The 13,120-nt window shown below is 30.7% G+C and overlaps 4 protein-coding genes and 1 long non-coding RNA gene across 7 annotated transcripts in view; 3 read left to right on the top strand and 2 right to left on the bottom strand.

Annotated features, from left to right (window-relative positions):
* The window catches only part of LOC108736563 (TBC1 domain family member 20), a 13,640-nt gene extending 4,371 nt beyond the window's left edge, over positions 1–9,269 (bottom strand). The window contains exons 1-6 of one of the 3 annotated variants that reach the window (XM_025980567.1): positions 9,029–9,269; positions 8,583–8,750; positions 8,403–8,522; positions 8,192–8,341; positions 7,651–7,745; positions 7,515–7,590 (exon numbers count right to left, since the gene is read on the bottom strand). In XM_025980567.1, coding sequence (XP_025836352.1) covers positions 7,515–7,590; positions 7,651–7,745; positions 8,192–8,341; positions 8,403–8,522; positions 8,583–8,652 — 511 coding nt within the window. In that variant the 5' untranslated portion in view covers positions 8,653–8,750; positions 9,029–9,269. Of the gene's footprint in view, positions 1–7,396; positions 7,591–7,650; positions 7,746–8,191; positions 8,342–8,402; positions 8,523–8,582 lie in introns of all 3 variants that reach the window. The other 2 variants (XM_025980568.1, XM_025980566.1) reach the window with 2 other exon arrangements.
* On the top strand, positions 99–2,776 carry LOC112906438 (phosphatidylinositol-glycan biosynthesis class W protein-like). The gene is made up of 2 exons (XM_025980562.1): positions 99–1,034; positions 1,092–2,776. Exon 2 carries the CDS (start codon positions 1,137–1,139, stop codon positions 2,481–2,483), a length of 1,347 nt encoding a protein of 448 aa, XP_025836347.1. The 5' UTR covers positions 99–1,034; positions 1,092–1,136; the 3' UTR covers positions 2,484–2,776.
* On the bottom strand, positions 2,857–6,048 carry LOC108736562 (EGF domain-specific O-linked N-acetylglucosamine transferase). The gene is made up of 5 exons (XM_018469021.2): positions 5,318–6,048; positions 5,079–5,255; positions 4,414–5,023; positions 4,263–4,362; positions 2,857–4,207 (listed from the first exon to the last, which is right to left on the bottom strand). Exons 1-5 carry the CDS (start codon positions 5,844–5,846, stop codon positions 4,022–4,024), a joined length of 1,602 nt encoding a protein of 533 aa, XP_018324523.1. The 5' UTR covers positions 5,847–6,048; the 3' UTR covers positions 2,857–4,021.
* LOC112906442 lies at positions 6,434–7,107 on the top strand. Its single transcript, XR_003232364.1, has 2 exons — positions 6,434–6,510; positions 6,571–7,107. It is a non-coding gene; the product is annotated as an uncharacterized LOC112906442 (long non-coding RNA).
* A 778-nt stretch (positions 9,270–10,047) lies between the features above and the next one.
* On the top strand, positions 10,048–12,719 carry LOC112906437 (phosphatidylinositol-glycan biosynthesis class W protein-like). The gene is made up of 2 exons (XM_025980559.1): positions 10,048–10,977; positions 11,035–12,719. The coding sequence occupies exon 2, from the start codon at positions 11,080–11,082 to the stop codon at positions 12,424–12,426; it is 1,347 nt and encodes a 448-aa protein (XP_025836344.1). The 5' UTR covers positions 10,048–10,977; positions 11,035–11,079; the 3' UTR covers positions 12,427–12,719.
* The last annotated feature ends 401 nt before the right edge of the window (positions 12,720–13,120 follow it).

Genomic DNA, 13,120 nt, shown 5'->3' with positions numbered 1-13,120 from the left:
CTACTAAACTTTTATAAAACAGGATGCATATCGAAAAACTTTGCGCTAAAACTGTTACTAGTTTTTATAAGTGTTTTTGGACGATATGTTTTGGCTATTATGATATTTTTGTTGGTAAAACTGTTATCAAATACGAATTAAAAATTATGGTAGAAAATTAAAATTAGTAGTGATACAGAATTATAAAACAGACATGTTTAACGAGAATGATAGAGAAATTGAAGATGTTATTGATGCTAGAAAGAAAAGCGGTCAGTACAACATTCAAGATGAGACAGTGACATCAACAAGTACATCATGTAGATTTGTGTATTCTACCCCAACATCGGGGCTGACTGAAGATAGGATATTTAATGAATGCATTAATGAAGGGGATTATTTAACGGATACATGTTATTCTAACGTAGGCTCAACAGACTCAGAAATAACCGTCGTTCGAGTAAAACGAGAGGGCCTTAATAATAAACTGAATAATGAAAATATGTGGGATACTATGCACGATGTAGCGATTCCGGGAGATGGGACACATTTAGGAGAAAGTCCATCCCTAATAAATTTGGTAACTTTGGTCAGTAAAAATGTAGTAAATTTTGACAACGTATATGAAGGGAACGAGTATCTTGTACCATTGTCTTCATGGGATCCTAATGATAAACCTTATACCGAAATTCCTCATAAGAGAAATATGAAAGGAGCAACAGCACACAGTTATTACAGTACTGATCTTCAAAGTGGAACGTCTGGCAGTCCGCTAACTCTTTCTGAAGATAGAGCAACAGCAGATTTAAATTCTAACGATGGAGATATAAAATCAGTTCATTTAAAACGGTTAAGTTTGGCGGAAAAGATCTCCAATTTTTTGCGCAAGCGCCGTAGCAAAAAGTTGAAAACGACTGACGGAAGTCGAGCAACATTAAAAAGTGAAAAAAGTCTTGTTTGATAATGTCGATAATGTCACCACTCGGCTCAATATAAAGACCGAAATCAAATTACTTCCAATCTAAATGATCTCAATAAGCTTTACAGTGTAACAAGTATGTAATATTAAATGATAAAAAAAACCTAACCAAACTTAATTTTTAAATTTTTAGTTTTTTATTCTGCTTGTCCATACGTAATTAAAATATTTTTTGACAATGGAAGGTGAAAACGCCCGAGATGCCCTTTTCCACTCCAATGGCACCACTGCGCTGGAAACATACAGTGTTATTTTTCCAAGTGCGTTGCTAACGTTTATAACGACTACTGCATCGTCATTTATCGTAATATCTTCCTATGCTAAACTTTTTGTATTAGATTTTGTGTTTCTCGTTATCCCATTGATTTTAAACGTTACAATTTTTGCCAACCTTATCAATGAAATCATATTTACTTTGATATGCGTAAGTATTTGCGCCCTTATGATACGACAAGATACCAATGAAAAGCCTGCTCCTAAACAATTGACCACTGATTGTACAAAGCTGAATTATATAACTAACTTAAGATCTACGATTAACATAATGTCAGTATTAGCTATTCTTGCAGTTGATTTTCCTGTCTTTCCAAGACGCTTTACAAAAACAGAAACTGTTGGGTATTCCTTGATGGATGTAGGTGTTGGTTTATACATTCTATCAAATGGTATTGTTGCTCCTGAAGTTCATGCAAAAACAACTTCATTAACCAACATTATTAAGAGTACAATTCCATTAATTACTTTGGGATGTGCCAGATTTTTACTAGTCAAAGAACTTGATTACTATGTACCTGTATCTGAATATGGTGTTCACTGGAATTTCTTCATTACATTAGCAGTCACAAAGATTTTGTGTTCATTAATTTTAAAAATCATTTCCATTCAGTATGCCATCATTATTTCTGTTTGTATTCTGTTGGTTCATGAAGTAGGTTTGCAATTGTTTTTATTTGATTTTGTAATGACTCAAACTGAGAGAAACACATTTTGGACAGCAAATCGAGAAGGAATTGTTTCCATTCCAGGTTATGTCGGATTATATTTTATTTCTGTTGGCATTGGGGATATTTTAGGGATACGTAGTAAATATCACATGAAAAAGAAATTCAAATTGGGACTAAAATTAGTAGCTTGTTCCTTTATATTTTTGTGGGCCACCTTCCTTTTAGATAAAAACTTTGGCGTTTCTCGTAGGTTGGCTAATTCAGGCTATTGTGCTTGGGTCATGTTTATTGGGATTTCTATGACAAGTTTTTTTTATTTAATTGAACAAATTCAAGTGCACATCTACAAAAAGAGTAATATTGAACACCCCATTTACGTTCCATTTATTTTTGAAGCTATTAATTATAATGGATTAGCATATTTTCTTTTGTGCAATGTTTTAACAGGAATCATTAATATACCATCCGACACGATGACATATGATACAAATTCGAGCTTGATGATAATTATTTTATATATGTTAATTAATTGTGGTATTATGTGTGTTCTCTACTATAAAAATATCAAACTAAAACTGTAAGATTTTTCCTGCAGAACTTGAAAAGAAACACTGTTCAAATCCGCAAAATGGGATTATTTCAAAAGTATTTACTTCCTCTTTAAATCTTATAAATGTTTAAGATGGTGTTAACAACGTTAATATTCAATATATATGTAATGTTGTATATCAAGAACAAAACTGTAATTTCCATGGATTACTATAAATGTGTTAAAATGTGTAACTTTGTGCTGTGATTTGTGTCCTTTATTGTGAAATTATTACATGTTGTCTAAACTAGTCAAATTCCAATTTTAATAAATGTTTCAATTCAATTCCGTATTTTTAAAACGCAGAGTATAAAAAACTTCACTACTTCAATTATTTTGGTACATAAAATAAATATTTAAGTACAAACGTTTAACAAGTTTATTAAAAGTCGACATAATTATTGTTACAAAACATTGGAATTGAGATTCTAATATTAAATAATACATTTAATATAAGGGCAAATTAAGTAAGAGATTATTTAAAAGCTTAAGGGGACATCTTTGTTGACGACAGGCGGTGATTTTTGCATAAAAAAATGTTATTAAAATAAAATATTTTCAGGAAAATTAATAAGAATATTTATAAACACATTTAATTTACAAATTAGAAAAAGATGTGAAAAGTGTATAAATAAAGAAAATAAGAGATGGAATCGTAGGACATCTGAGACACGAAGGGCTACTTAAAGATATATGAGAAGCAGAAACAGGATGATGATCAATGAAGAGGGATGATCTAGTTTCGCGAAATGCAAAGATTGGCTCAGTATAAGGAGTTGGATATTTATGCATTATTATCAGCCACTAATTAATACATAATTTAGTATATATGAATATTTATTAGGACAAGGAAATTTACAATGGTCTTGATATTTTACGTCCAAGAAGTTAGCAGAGCAAAATCACCAGAATAAAAGACAACATAAATAATAATTAAGTGCCAATTAAATGCCCTAATAAAAAATTGCTTCCTTTGTTTAAAAAATATTACATACTATGCTAGCTTCAAAATAACTCAGCAGGGCAGAGTACTGCTAAACAATAAAAAATAAATAAATTGTTTGTCACCACTTGGATCTTCTGAGCTCATCTAGCTAGTAGAACATGCGATATTTTTTAAACAAAGGGAGCAATAATTTTTTTTATTAGGGCATTTAATTAGCACTTAATTTTGCAATTGATTTTCACTCGATTAGATTTATTTTTGGTTGCTTAGCAGCACTCTGCTCTGCTGAGTTCATCTAAAGTTAGCAGAACATGCAATATTTTTTAAACAAAGGGAGCAATAATTTTTTTATGTAGGAGTTTAATTAGCACTTAATTATTAGCTGTGTCATCTTTTGTTCTGCTGATGTTGCTCTGCTAGCTTCATGGACGTCGGTATTTTACTCTCTGGAGGGTTGCAATTGTCTTGTATTCCACTTTCCTAGAGGTAGGGGAATCTAACATTAGTAAAAATGTGTTTATGTAATATTTACATATACACTTGAAAAAGACTACTAATTCACCCGTTTAAAAATATTTTAGAATTTATAGTTCATCGTGCTTATTTCTACTGTGATTGTCTTTTTTGTAATATTGATTAATAAAAGCATTAAATGCATCGTTATTTTGGACGTGATCTGCCGCTACTTTAACTAGTCTTACAAATTCATTTATATCAAAACTGTAGTTTGCAAATTTAGCATGAGCAGCTCCACTTTCTGGATGAGTAACCTGCAAATAAAATTAATAGAGCAGATAAAAAATGCAATTTATCGTAGTCATTTACTTCATCTTCCTTAATTAAGTGTGGTTTTTCCCAGGTCACATATTTAACACCACGTAATCTTGCTAAATCCGAATAACAGTTCTCATCTTCACAATTGTAGCTAAAAATTACTCATGTTTTAGATAAAAATAAAAGATAGAGGATAACATACATCTCAAAAACTGCTGCCCAGTCAGGTAAAAATAACAAATGTGTTAATCCTGCTCCATGAATACCTATAAATATATCTGAATTTCTTGTAATTTCTAACTGTTTTTTAAATGGAATGTTTTTGTTGTAAATCACTTTCTGTACTTCATAATTATCGTTCTCTTTTAAAGCTTGTACAAGTCTATCTTTATTCAATATCCTTCTGTATTTAGTATCTCTTGAGAGAAAAGTTATCTTAATTTTTTTATTCTTTCTTTTAATCAGTGGTATTTTCAACCTGTGAAGTAAATGTTTAGAGAATGAATGAAATAAGCCACTTTTCTCACAACCATATATAATAGGGGTATTATAGTACAATCCAAAAATCATTCGTGGGAGTAATGGAAATACAACATTTTTAAAGCAGACTACTTCACCCCTAAAGGTTTTCAAGTCCCACAAGGGATTCTGAGTAAATGCCTCCCAGGCAGAAGAGAAATCTGAATAATATGAATAGGTTTCCCAAATGAGAATATGTGTATCCATTGAGAAAGTTTCAGGATGTGTTGAATTAACATGAAGAGATGCATAAAGATTAAAAAAATCACAAAAATGATGATACATATTCACAGCTGAAATATTTAAAATTAAAGAAGTTTTCTCTTAATAAAAAATTCAAATATTTACTAGCATCAATTTTCATAATAAATGTAGGTTTCTCAATTACAATATCACATTTATTGTTTTCTACAGGTCTGGTATTTAATTGAGTGAAGTAACGCAACTCTGGACCCCAACTTTGAAGAGGACTTATATGATCTGCTTGTTCAAGCAGCCTATCTTTATAATAGTTGCAATATCCTCCTACAAATTAATATTTATAATTTTCTGTATTTGAAAACAAACATTTCTTAGAAATTGCTTACCAATTTCACCTTCCTTGAGAACATCCATTTTATAACGAAAATTATCTGTTCTATTTATCAAAGAGGTAAAATTAATCATTATATTTCGACCTCTACAAAATCGAAGATGTTCAGAACATTCTAGAGAACTATCAGTAGAAAAAAGTGGTTCACAAAGGACTTTCATCTCCTCTATTTGTTCTCTAATATAACCAAAATCACCTTGTGTAAAAAATGTTTTTTGTTGATCCAATTTGGTCTTCACCCAACCTTTATGATCACCAGGACAATGTGGAACAGTATATTGCTCTCCCCATTTGCAAAAGTGTTCATAACCCCAGCATTTTCTTTTATCTAAATGGTCTTTATAAGGGCACTCTACATCTTTTCTGCATTGCTCCATTATTGCGGGGTAATTTGTAAAGTAGTATGGTATATGCTCATCAGGTAAGTTAATAAATGTATAATTATCACAGCAAACTTGGATAAAAAGTACTATAATTACTACTACTTTATGCATTTTTTCAATGTGTGCAAACGTAAAAAACATATAAATTAACAAGATTGTAGATCAATAATGTGAATGGCATTGTATTAGGTTTTTCTTAATATACCTTCACAACATTATCTATCTTTACTACAAAAGATTTTCAAATAAATCGGCACAAGGCTACAGCCTTCTATTGAGTCACAAACATATCACAAATTACAAACTTGAAAAATTAAAATTTTCTTGTCACATTACCACAGCACCTATTTCATTCTATTATTGTTATTTGGGTGTTATGGTATTACGTTTACAAATCCATTTACGTCACATCACGTCGTGTGAACTGGCACCCAGTATAAATAATCCACTGATTTAAATTCTACTAAGCAAAGTCGTTTGCATACTTTTATTTAAAAAAAAGGAAAATTGTTTGGGTGCTGGGAGAAATTCAGTATCCATTTATTCGAAAACTATTCAATTATTATAATTTGCTTAATGCTAATCGATTGCGCGCCATTTGTGATTGTCGCCTTTATTCTATTATCTATGCCTTTATTGCAAATTCACCTATGCATATTCGATGATGGGAAATATTTCACAAACTGTGATTTATTCACTGATATTAAGAGATTGTTATTGTTACTGATGTTCGCACAAAATTGTGACGGGTTACGATTTAATTTTTTGCGTGATACGCACATGGGCTTCCACTTCACAAGCGTCTGTAAGTAAATCAGTTCTACCTTTGTTCTACCATTAAGTCGATTTTCGTTTAACCCATTAGAATTTACATGCAACTCACGCAACCTCCCTTAACTGTAAAAACCTGTAGTAGTAGATTAAGTCGACTTTTCCGCAACGCCATTCAAATAATGCCACGCAAGCGACTTCACGCCTTATGTGCGTTTCCGTTGCTACTTTTGCGAGTACAAGAACAAGAAAACGGGAACATTTGCAACAGAAAGCAGTGATCACGTCGCAGTTTAAGATCACTGACATAAATGGAATTATACTATGATTGAAAAATTACGATATTTACCAATACTATGCATATTCAGTTATAGATTAAATATTGTATCGGACACGCAGCAACTTATTTTATATTACCTACAACACGCATACAATTATCGGTACCCCAGCGTACCAATGGTACCTGGCTACCAGTTAGTACCAGTCGAAAATAAAAATAAAATTTCATTGAACAAACTTTTGTGCGTGATAGTTGGCTCGATTGGTTGTTGATGTTATGAGGGTCACATGCATCATATACATAGATAATAGATATACAAAGTTTCAGGAGATAAAGGAAGTGTTGTCTATGGCAAGTGCTGATCATTTCCATCACAAAATAAATCAATTGAAGTTCATTTTTAATTAAAATAATATTAAAAATTAAGCTAGTACTTAATTAATTATAAGAGTTCTACTGACAAGGTTACATCAATAAATTTTTTTGTATAAAATTTAGTAAAAATGGTCGACGAAAAGGTAGAAATGAATAGTGAAACCGAAACATATCCAACTAATAATACAGCGGATCCTAAAAATGTGGAAGAGTTAACGGAATATGTATGTTNTTTGAAAGAAAATAGAGCTCAAAAAAGCAATACCTTTCTAAAAAATCGTGCAATTTTTTGTCTTCCCTCTGTAATAGTGGATACAAAAAATTCAGTCTGTAAGATGTTTTTTCCATTGTTGGTTCCATGCACTCTCTTAAATGAGTTGTACTTAATACTTCCATTATTCTAAAGGCCACAGTTTCACCAACAACTAATAAAAATGTAATTGCAACGTCATGATAACCCTATAAAATTTTCAAAAAGGCAATGTTTAATTAATTAAAGTAACAAATGAGAATAATTACTTGATAATACCGCAAGTGAGGGTACTTCATAATAACTCTTAAAATCAAAACAGTTAACTGATCCTGTAATGCAAGTCTTTGTTTATATGGAATGCCTAAAAATTAAAAAAACATGAAAAACTAAGGAATAAGTATATTTTAAACAGATTTTTTGTTTTATTGCATTTCAGCGCTACAAAAATTGAGAACTATGTTGTACAGGAGTGCAACAGTAGTTCGTCATTTCATAAAAAAAAGGGAGGATATTCATAAAGAAATAAAATAAATAAAAGTAATGAAGCTGAGACGTTATTATGGTTGCTTAGATAAACTACAAGTGTTAACCATTCCAGGAACTTATTTATGGTACCATTTATAAAAGTATGCAAGGAGCACATTTATATTTTTATATTTATTTTTTTGCAATATTAATTAGGTTATTATAGTTTTTAATATGATGTCCTACTGATAATTATCATTATAATCTATTGTTTCTTTTTTTCCAAAATTTTATAATATTTGCTATGCTGAAGTACAACAGATCAGAACAGATTAAAATTACCTGGAGGAAAACGTTTCAATGAGCGATTAACATCTAAGACTACCTGATCATACTCTGCATGATGTGATAAATCTGACAAACTTGGTGCAGGCTCGGAAGGATCAGGATCAACTCCCAATAACAGTGGCCATATTTTACGTCTCAAATCATCTGCAAATGGACATATTTAAAAGAATCAATTTGTTTCATGTTTTAATATTAACATTTGTACCATTTACTAAACCATACTCTTCAATTGCCAGTTTCTGCCAAACTTTTAAATTGGATTTATCATTTTGAAGTGCATTTTCAATTCTTGCTCTTTTCTCTTTTTCGACAGGCGTTTCTGATGCTGTAACAATTTTTAATAACAATAGAAAAACACAAATACACTGTAGTAATTCATAAATACCTATATCGAATTTTAGTTCCGAACGAGTATCTTCGTCTTCTACATTGAAGTTATTTAAATCAATAGGCATGCATTCTGATTTTGTATTAAATCTATCAGCAGTATATTCCGACTGTTTATCAAATAATTCTTCGTTTAGTAGTGATGAAGCTTCATTGTCAGTGTTGGCTGTTTCAGAAGAGACTTTTGATTCCATTATTTAGTTCACAATTTTTTGTAAAAAAAAATGATTTTTGTTATTCTTTGAAATTACATAGCAATTAACTTTCCAAAAATCGAAATTAAAAGTATGCATATATAATCTTAACCTTAAATTCAAAATTTGTCAATGTATTAACCGAACCAAAAAGTCAAACTGTCACCCCGTCTCTACTCAAATATGTGCCACTTGCCTGCACTGTTTAACTGACAATATACCGATTCCACCAATATAAAATACAACCCACCGCTGCAATATGCCAATTTGTCAATTCATGAATTGATTGTGGATTGATCCAGAGATGATCCGTAGTCTGGTAGTACCTATTTGTAATTTGTAATTTGTATGTATTTATAGTTTTATTTATGATATGCGCGTATTGATTTACATGTATTTATGTTTGTTATTTATGTGCACCTTATCTTCTCGAAACGAATTACTCCGAATACATCCGATCATCCGCGTGGTTAATGGTCTTTGGCATAGATAATATAGATATACAAAGGGTATATAGTCTGGTCTAGTTAAGCGAACAAAATATCCTGTTTATCGTAATGTAAAGATTAAAGAAATAATAATAAATATGAATAAACTGATAAATAAACTAAAGCTCATATTCTCATTAATAAACTAAACAACTATAATACGATAACTATGTTCCTTCCATTAATAAGTCTCAATATCATCAATGCTTCCTTTCAAGGGCAACAATTTGAAATCACAAAAACCCGATCTTTGAAATTTTGGACATTTTAAATTAATTATTTGTTTTAAGAAATAATGCAATGAATAGAATAACAACTGAAGTAAGAAAAAATAATTATATTTTCGAAATGTGGGGCTGGTGAGAAGAAGATAAATAATTTATTTGGGAAGTCCTGTAATGAAACGGTCATGCACCCTGCTATCTGATTGATTTTCAACTTCTACAATATAATTGTGGGCCTTTTTAAAAATACAAAATAAAGTTATTGTACAAGTATCCGCCACAATTTTGCATTCATTTTCTAGAAAAATAAATTATAGAAAATAAAATGACAAAATATACTTTTGTACCTATTACCTATTACACGTCACATCTTTTATCATTTTTTATCTACCTATAAAGCTCTTATTTTTTTTCCTCAATTAATTATTGCATTTTGTTAAATCTTCTTGATGTCTACTAAACTTTTATAAAACAGGATGCATATCGAAAAACTTTGCGCTAAAACTGTTACTAGTTTTTATAAGTGTTTTTGGACGATATGTTTTGGCTATTATGATATTTTTGTTGGTAAAACTGTTATCAAATACGAATTAAAAATTATGGTAGAAAATTAAAATTAGTAGTGATACAGAATTATAAAACAGACATGTTTAACGAGAATGATAGAGAAATTGAAGATGTTATTGATGCTAGAAAGAAAAGCGGTCAGTACAACATTCAAGATGAGACAGTGACATCAACAAGTACATCATGTAGATTTGTGTATTCTACCCCAACATCGGGGCTGACTGAAGATAGGATATTTAATGAATGCATTAATGAAGGGGATTATTTAACGGATACATGTTATTCTAACGTAGGCTCAACAGACTCAGAAATAACCGTCGTTCGAGTAAAACGAGAGGGCCTTAATAATAAACTGAATAATGAAAATATGTGGGATACTATGCACGATGTAGCGATTCCGGGAGATGGGACACATTTAGGAGAAAGTCCATCCCTAATAAATTTGGTAACTTTGGTCAGTAAAAATGTAGTAAATTTTGACAACGTATATGAAGGGAACGAGTATCTTGTACCATTGTCTTCATGGGATCCTAATGATAAACCTTATACCGAAATTCCTCATAAGAGAAATATGAAAGGAGCAACAGCACACAGTTATTACAGTACTGATCTTCAAAGTGGAACGTCTGGCAGTCCGCTAACTCTTTCTGAAGATAGAGCAACAGCAGATTTAAATTCTAACGATGGAGATATAAAATCAGTTCATTTAAAACGGTTAAGTTTGGCGGAAAAGATCTCCAATTTTTTGCGCAAGCGCCGTAGCAAAAAGTTGAAAACGACTGACGGAAGTCGAGCAACATTAAAAAGTGAAAAAAGTCTTGTTTGATAATGTCGATAATGTCACCACTCGGCTCAATATAAAGACCGAAATCAAATTACTTCCAATCTAAATGATCTCAATAAGCTTTACAGTGTAACAAGTATGTAATATTAAATGATAAAAAAAACCTAACCAAACTTAATTTTTAAATTTTTAGTTTTTTATTCTGCTTGTCCATACGTAATTAAAATATTTTTTGACAATGGAAGGTGAAAACGCCCGAGATGCCCTTTTCCACTCCAATGGCACCACTGCGCTGGAAACATACAGTGTTATTTTTCCAAGTGCGTTGCTAACGTTTATAACGACTACTGCATCGTCATTTATCGTAATATCTTCCTATGCTAAACTTTTTGTATTAGATTTTGTGTTTCTCGTTATCCCATTGATTTTAAACGTTACAATTTTTGCCAACCTTATCAATGAAATCATATTTACTTTGATATGCGTAAGTATTTGCGCCCTTATGATACGACAAGATACCAATGAAAAGCCTGCTCCTAAACAATTGACCACTGATTGTACAAAGCTGAATTATATAACTAACTTAAGATCTACGATTAACATAATGTCAGTATTAGCTATTCTTGCAGTTGATTTTCCTGTCTTTCCAAGACGCTTTACAAAAACAGAAACTGTTGGGTATTCCTTGATGGATGTAGGTGTTGGTTTATACATTCTATCAAATGGTATTGTTGCTCCTGAAGTTCATGCAAAAACAACTTCATTAACCAACATTATTAAGAGTACAATTCCATTAATTACTTTGGGATGTGCCAGATTTTTACTAGTCAAAGAACTTGATTACTATGTACCTGTATCTGAATATGGTGTTCACTGGAATTTCTTCATTACATTAGCAGTCACAAAGATTTTGTGTTCATTAATTTTAAAAATCATTTCCATTCAGTATGCCATCATTATTTCTGTTTGTATTCTGTTGGTTCATGAAGTAGGTTTGCAATTGTTTTTATTTGATTTTGTAATGACTCAAACTGAGAGAAACACATTTTGGACAGCAAATCGAGAAGGAATTGTTTCCATTCCAGGTTATGTCGGATTATATTTTATTTCTGTTGGCATTGGGGATATTTTAGGGATACGTAGTAAATATCACATGAAAAAGAAATTCAAATTGGGACTAAAATTAGTAGCTTGTTCCTTTATATTTTTGTGGGCCACCTTCCTTTTAGATAAAAACTTTGGCGTTTCTCGTAGGTTGGCTAATTCAGGCTATTGTGCTTGGGTCATGTTTATTGGGATTTCTATGACAAGTTTTTTTTATTTAATTGAACAAATTCAAGTGCACATCTACAAAAAGAGTAATATTGAACACCCCATTTACGTTCCATTTATTTTTGAAGCTATTAATTATAATGGATTAGCATATTTTCTTTTGTGCAATGTTTTAACAGGAATCATTAATATACCATCCGACACGATGACATATGATACAAATTCGAGCTTGATGATAATTATTTTATATATGTTAATTAATTGTGGTATTATGTGTGTTCTCTACTATAAAAATATCAAACTAAAACTGTAAGATTTTTCCTGCAGAACTTGAAAAGAAACACTGTTCAAATCCGCAAAATGGGATTATTTCAAAAGTATTTACTTCCTCTTTAAATCTTATAAATGTTTAAGATGGTGTTAACAACGTTAATATTCAATATATATGTAATGTTGTATATCAAGAACAAAACTGTAATTTCCATGGATTACTATAAATGTGTTAAAATGTGTAACTTTGTGCTGTGATTTGTGTCCTTTATTGTGAAATTATTACATGTTGTCTAAACTAGTCAAATTCCAATTTTAATAAATGTTTCAATTCAATTCCGTATTTTTAAAACGCAGAGTATAAAAAACTTCACTACTTCAATTATTTTGGTACATAAAATAAATATTTAAGTACAAACGTTTAACAAGTTTATTAAAAGTCGACATAATTATTGTTACAAAACATTGGAATTGAGATTCTAATATTAAATAATACATTTAATATAAGGGCAAATTAAGTAAGAGATTATTTAAAAGCTTAAGGGGACATCTTTGTTGACGACAGGCGGTGATTTTTGCATAAAAAAATGTTATTAAAATAAAATATTTTCAGGAAAATTAATAAGAATATTTATAAACACATTTAATTTACAAATTAGAAAAAGATGTGAAAAGTGTATAAATAAAGAAAATAAGAGATGGAATCGTAGGACATCTGAGACACGAAGGGCTACTTA

Source organism: Agrilus planipennis, unplaced genomic scaffold (assembly GCF_000699045.2).
Source record: "Agrilus planipennis isolate EAB-ADULT unplaced genomic scaffold, Apla_2.0 scaffold82, whole genome shotgun sequence".
Classification (NCBI taxonomy): Eukaryota; Metazoa; Arthropoda; class Insecta; order Coleoptera; family Buprestidae; genus Agrilus; species Agrilus planipennis.
Note: the sequence above shows the minus strand (reverse complement) of the source record. Positions and strands in the feature narration are given on the sequence as shown.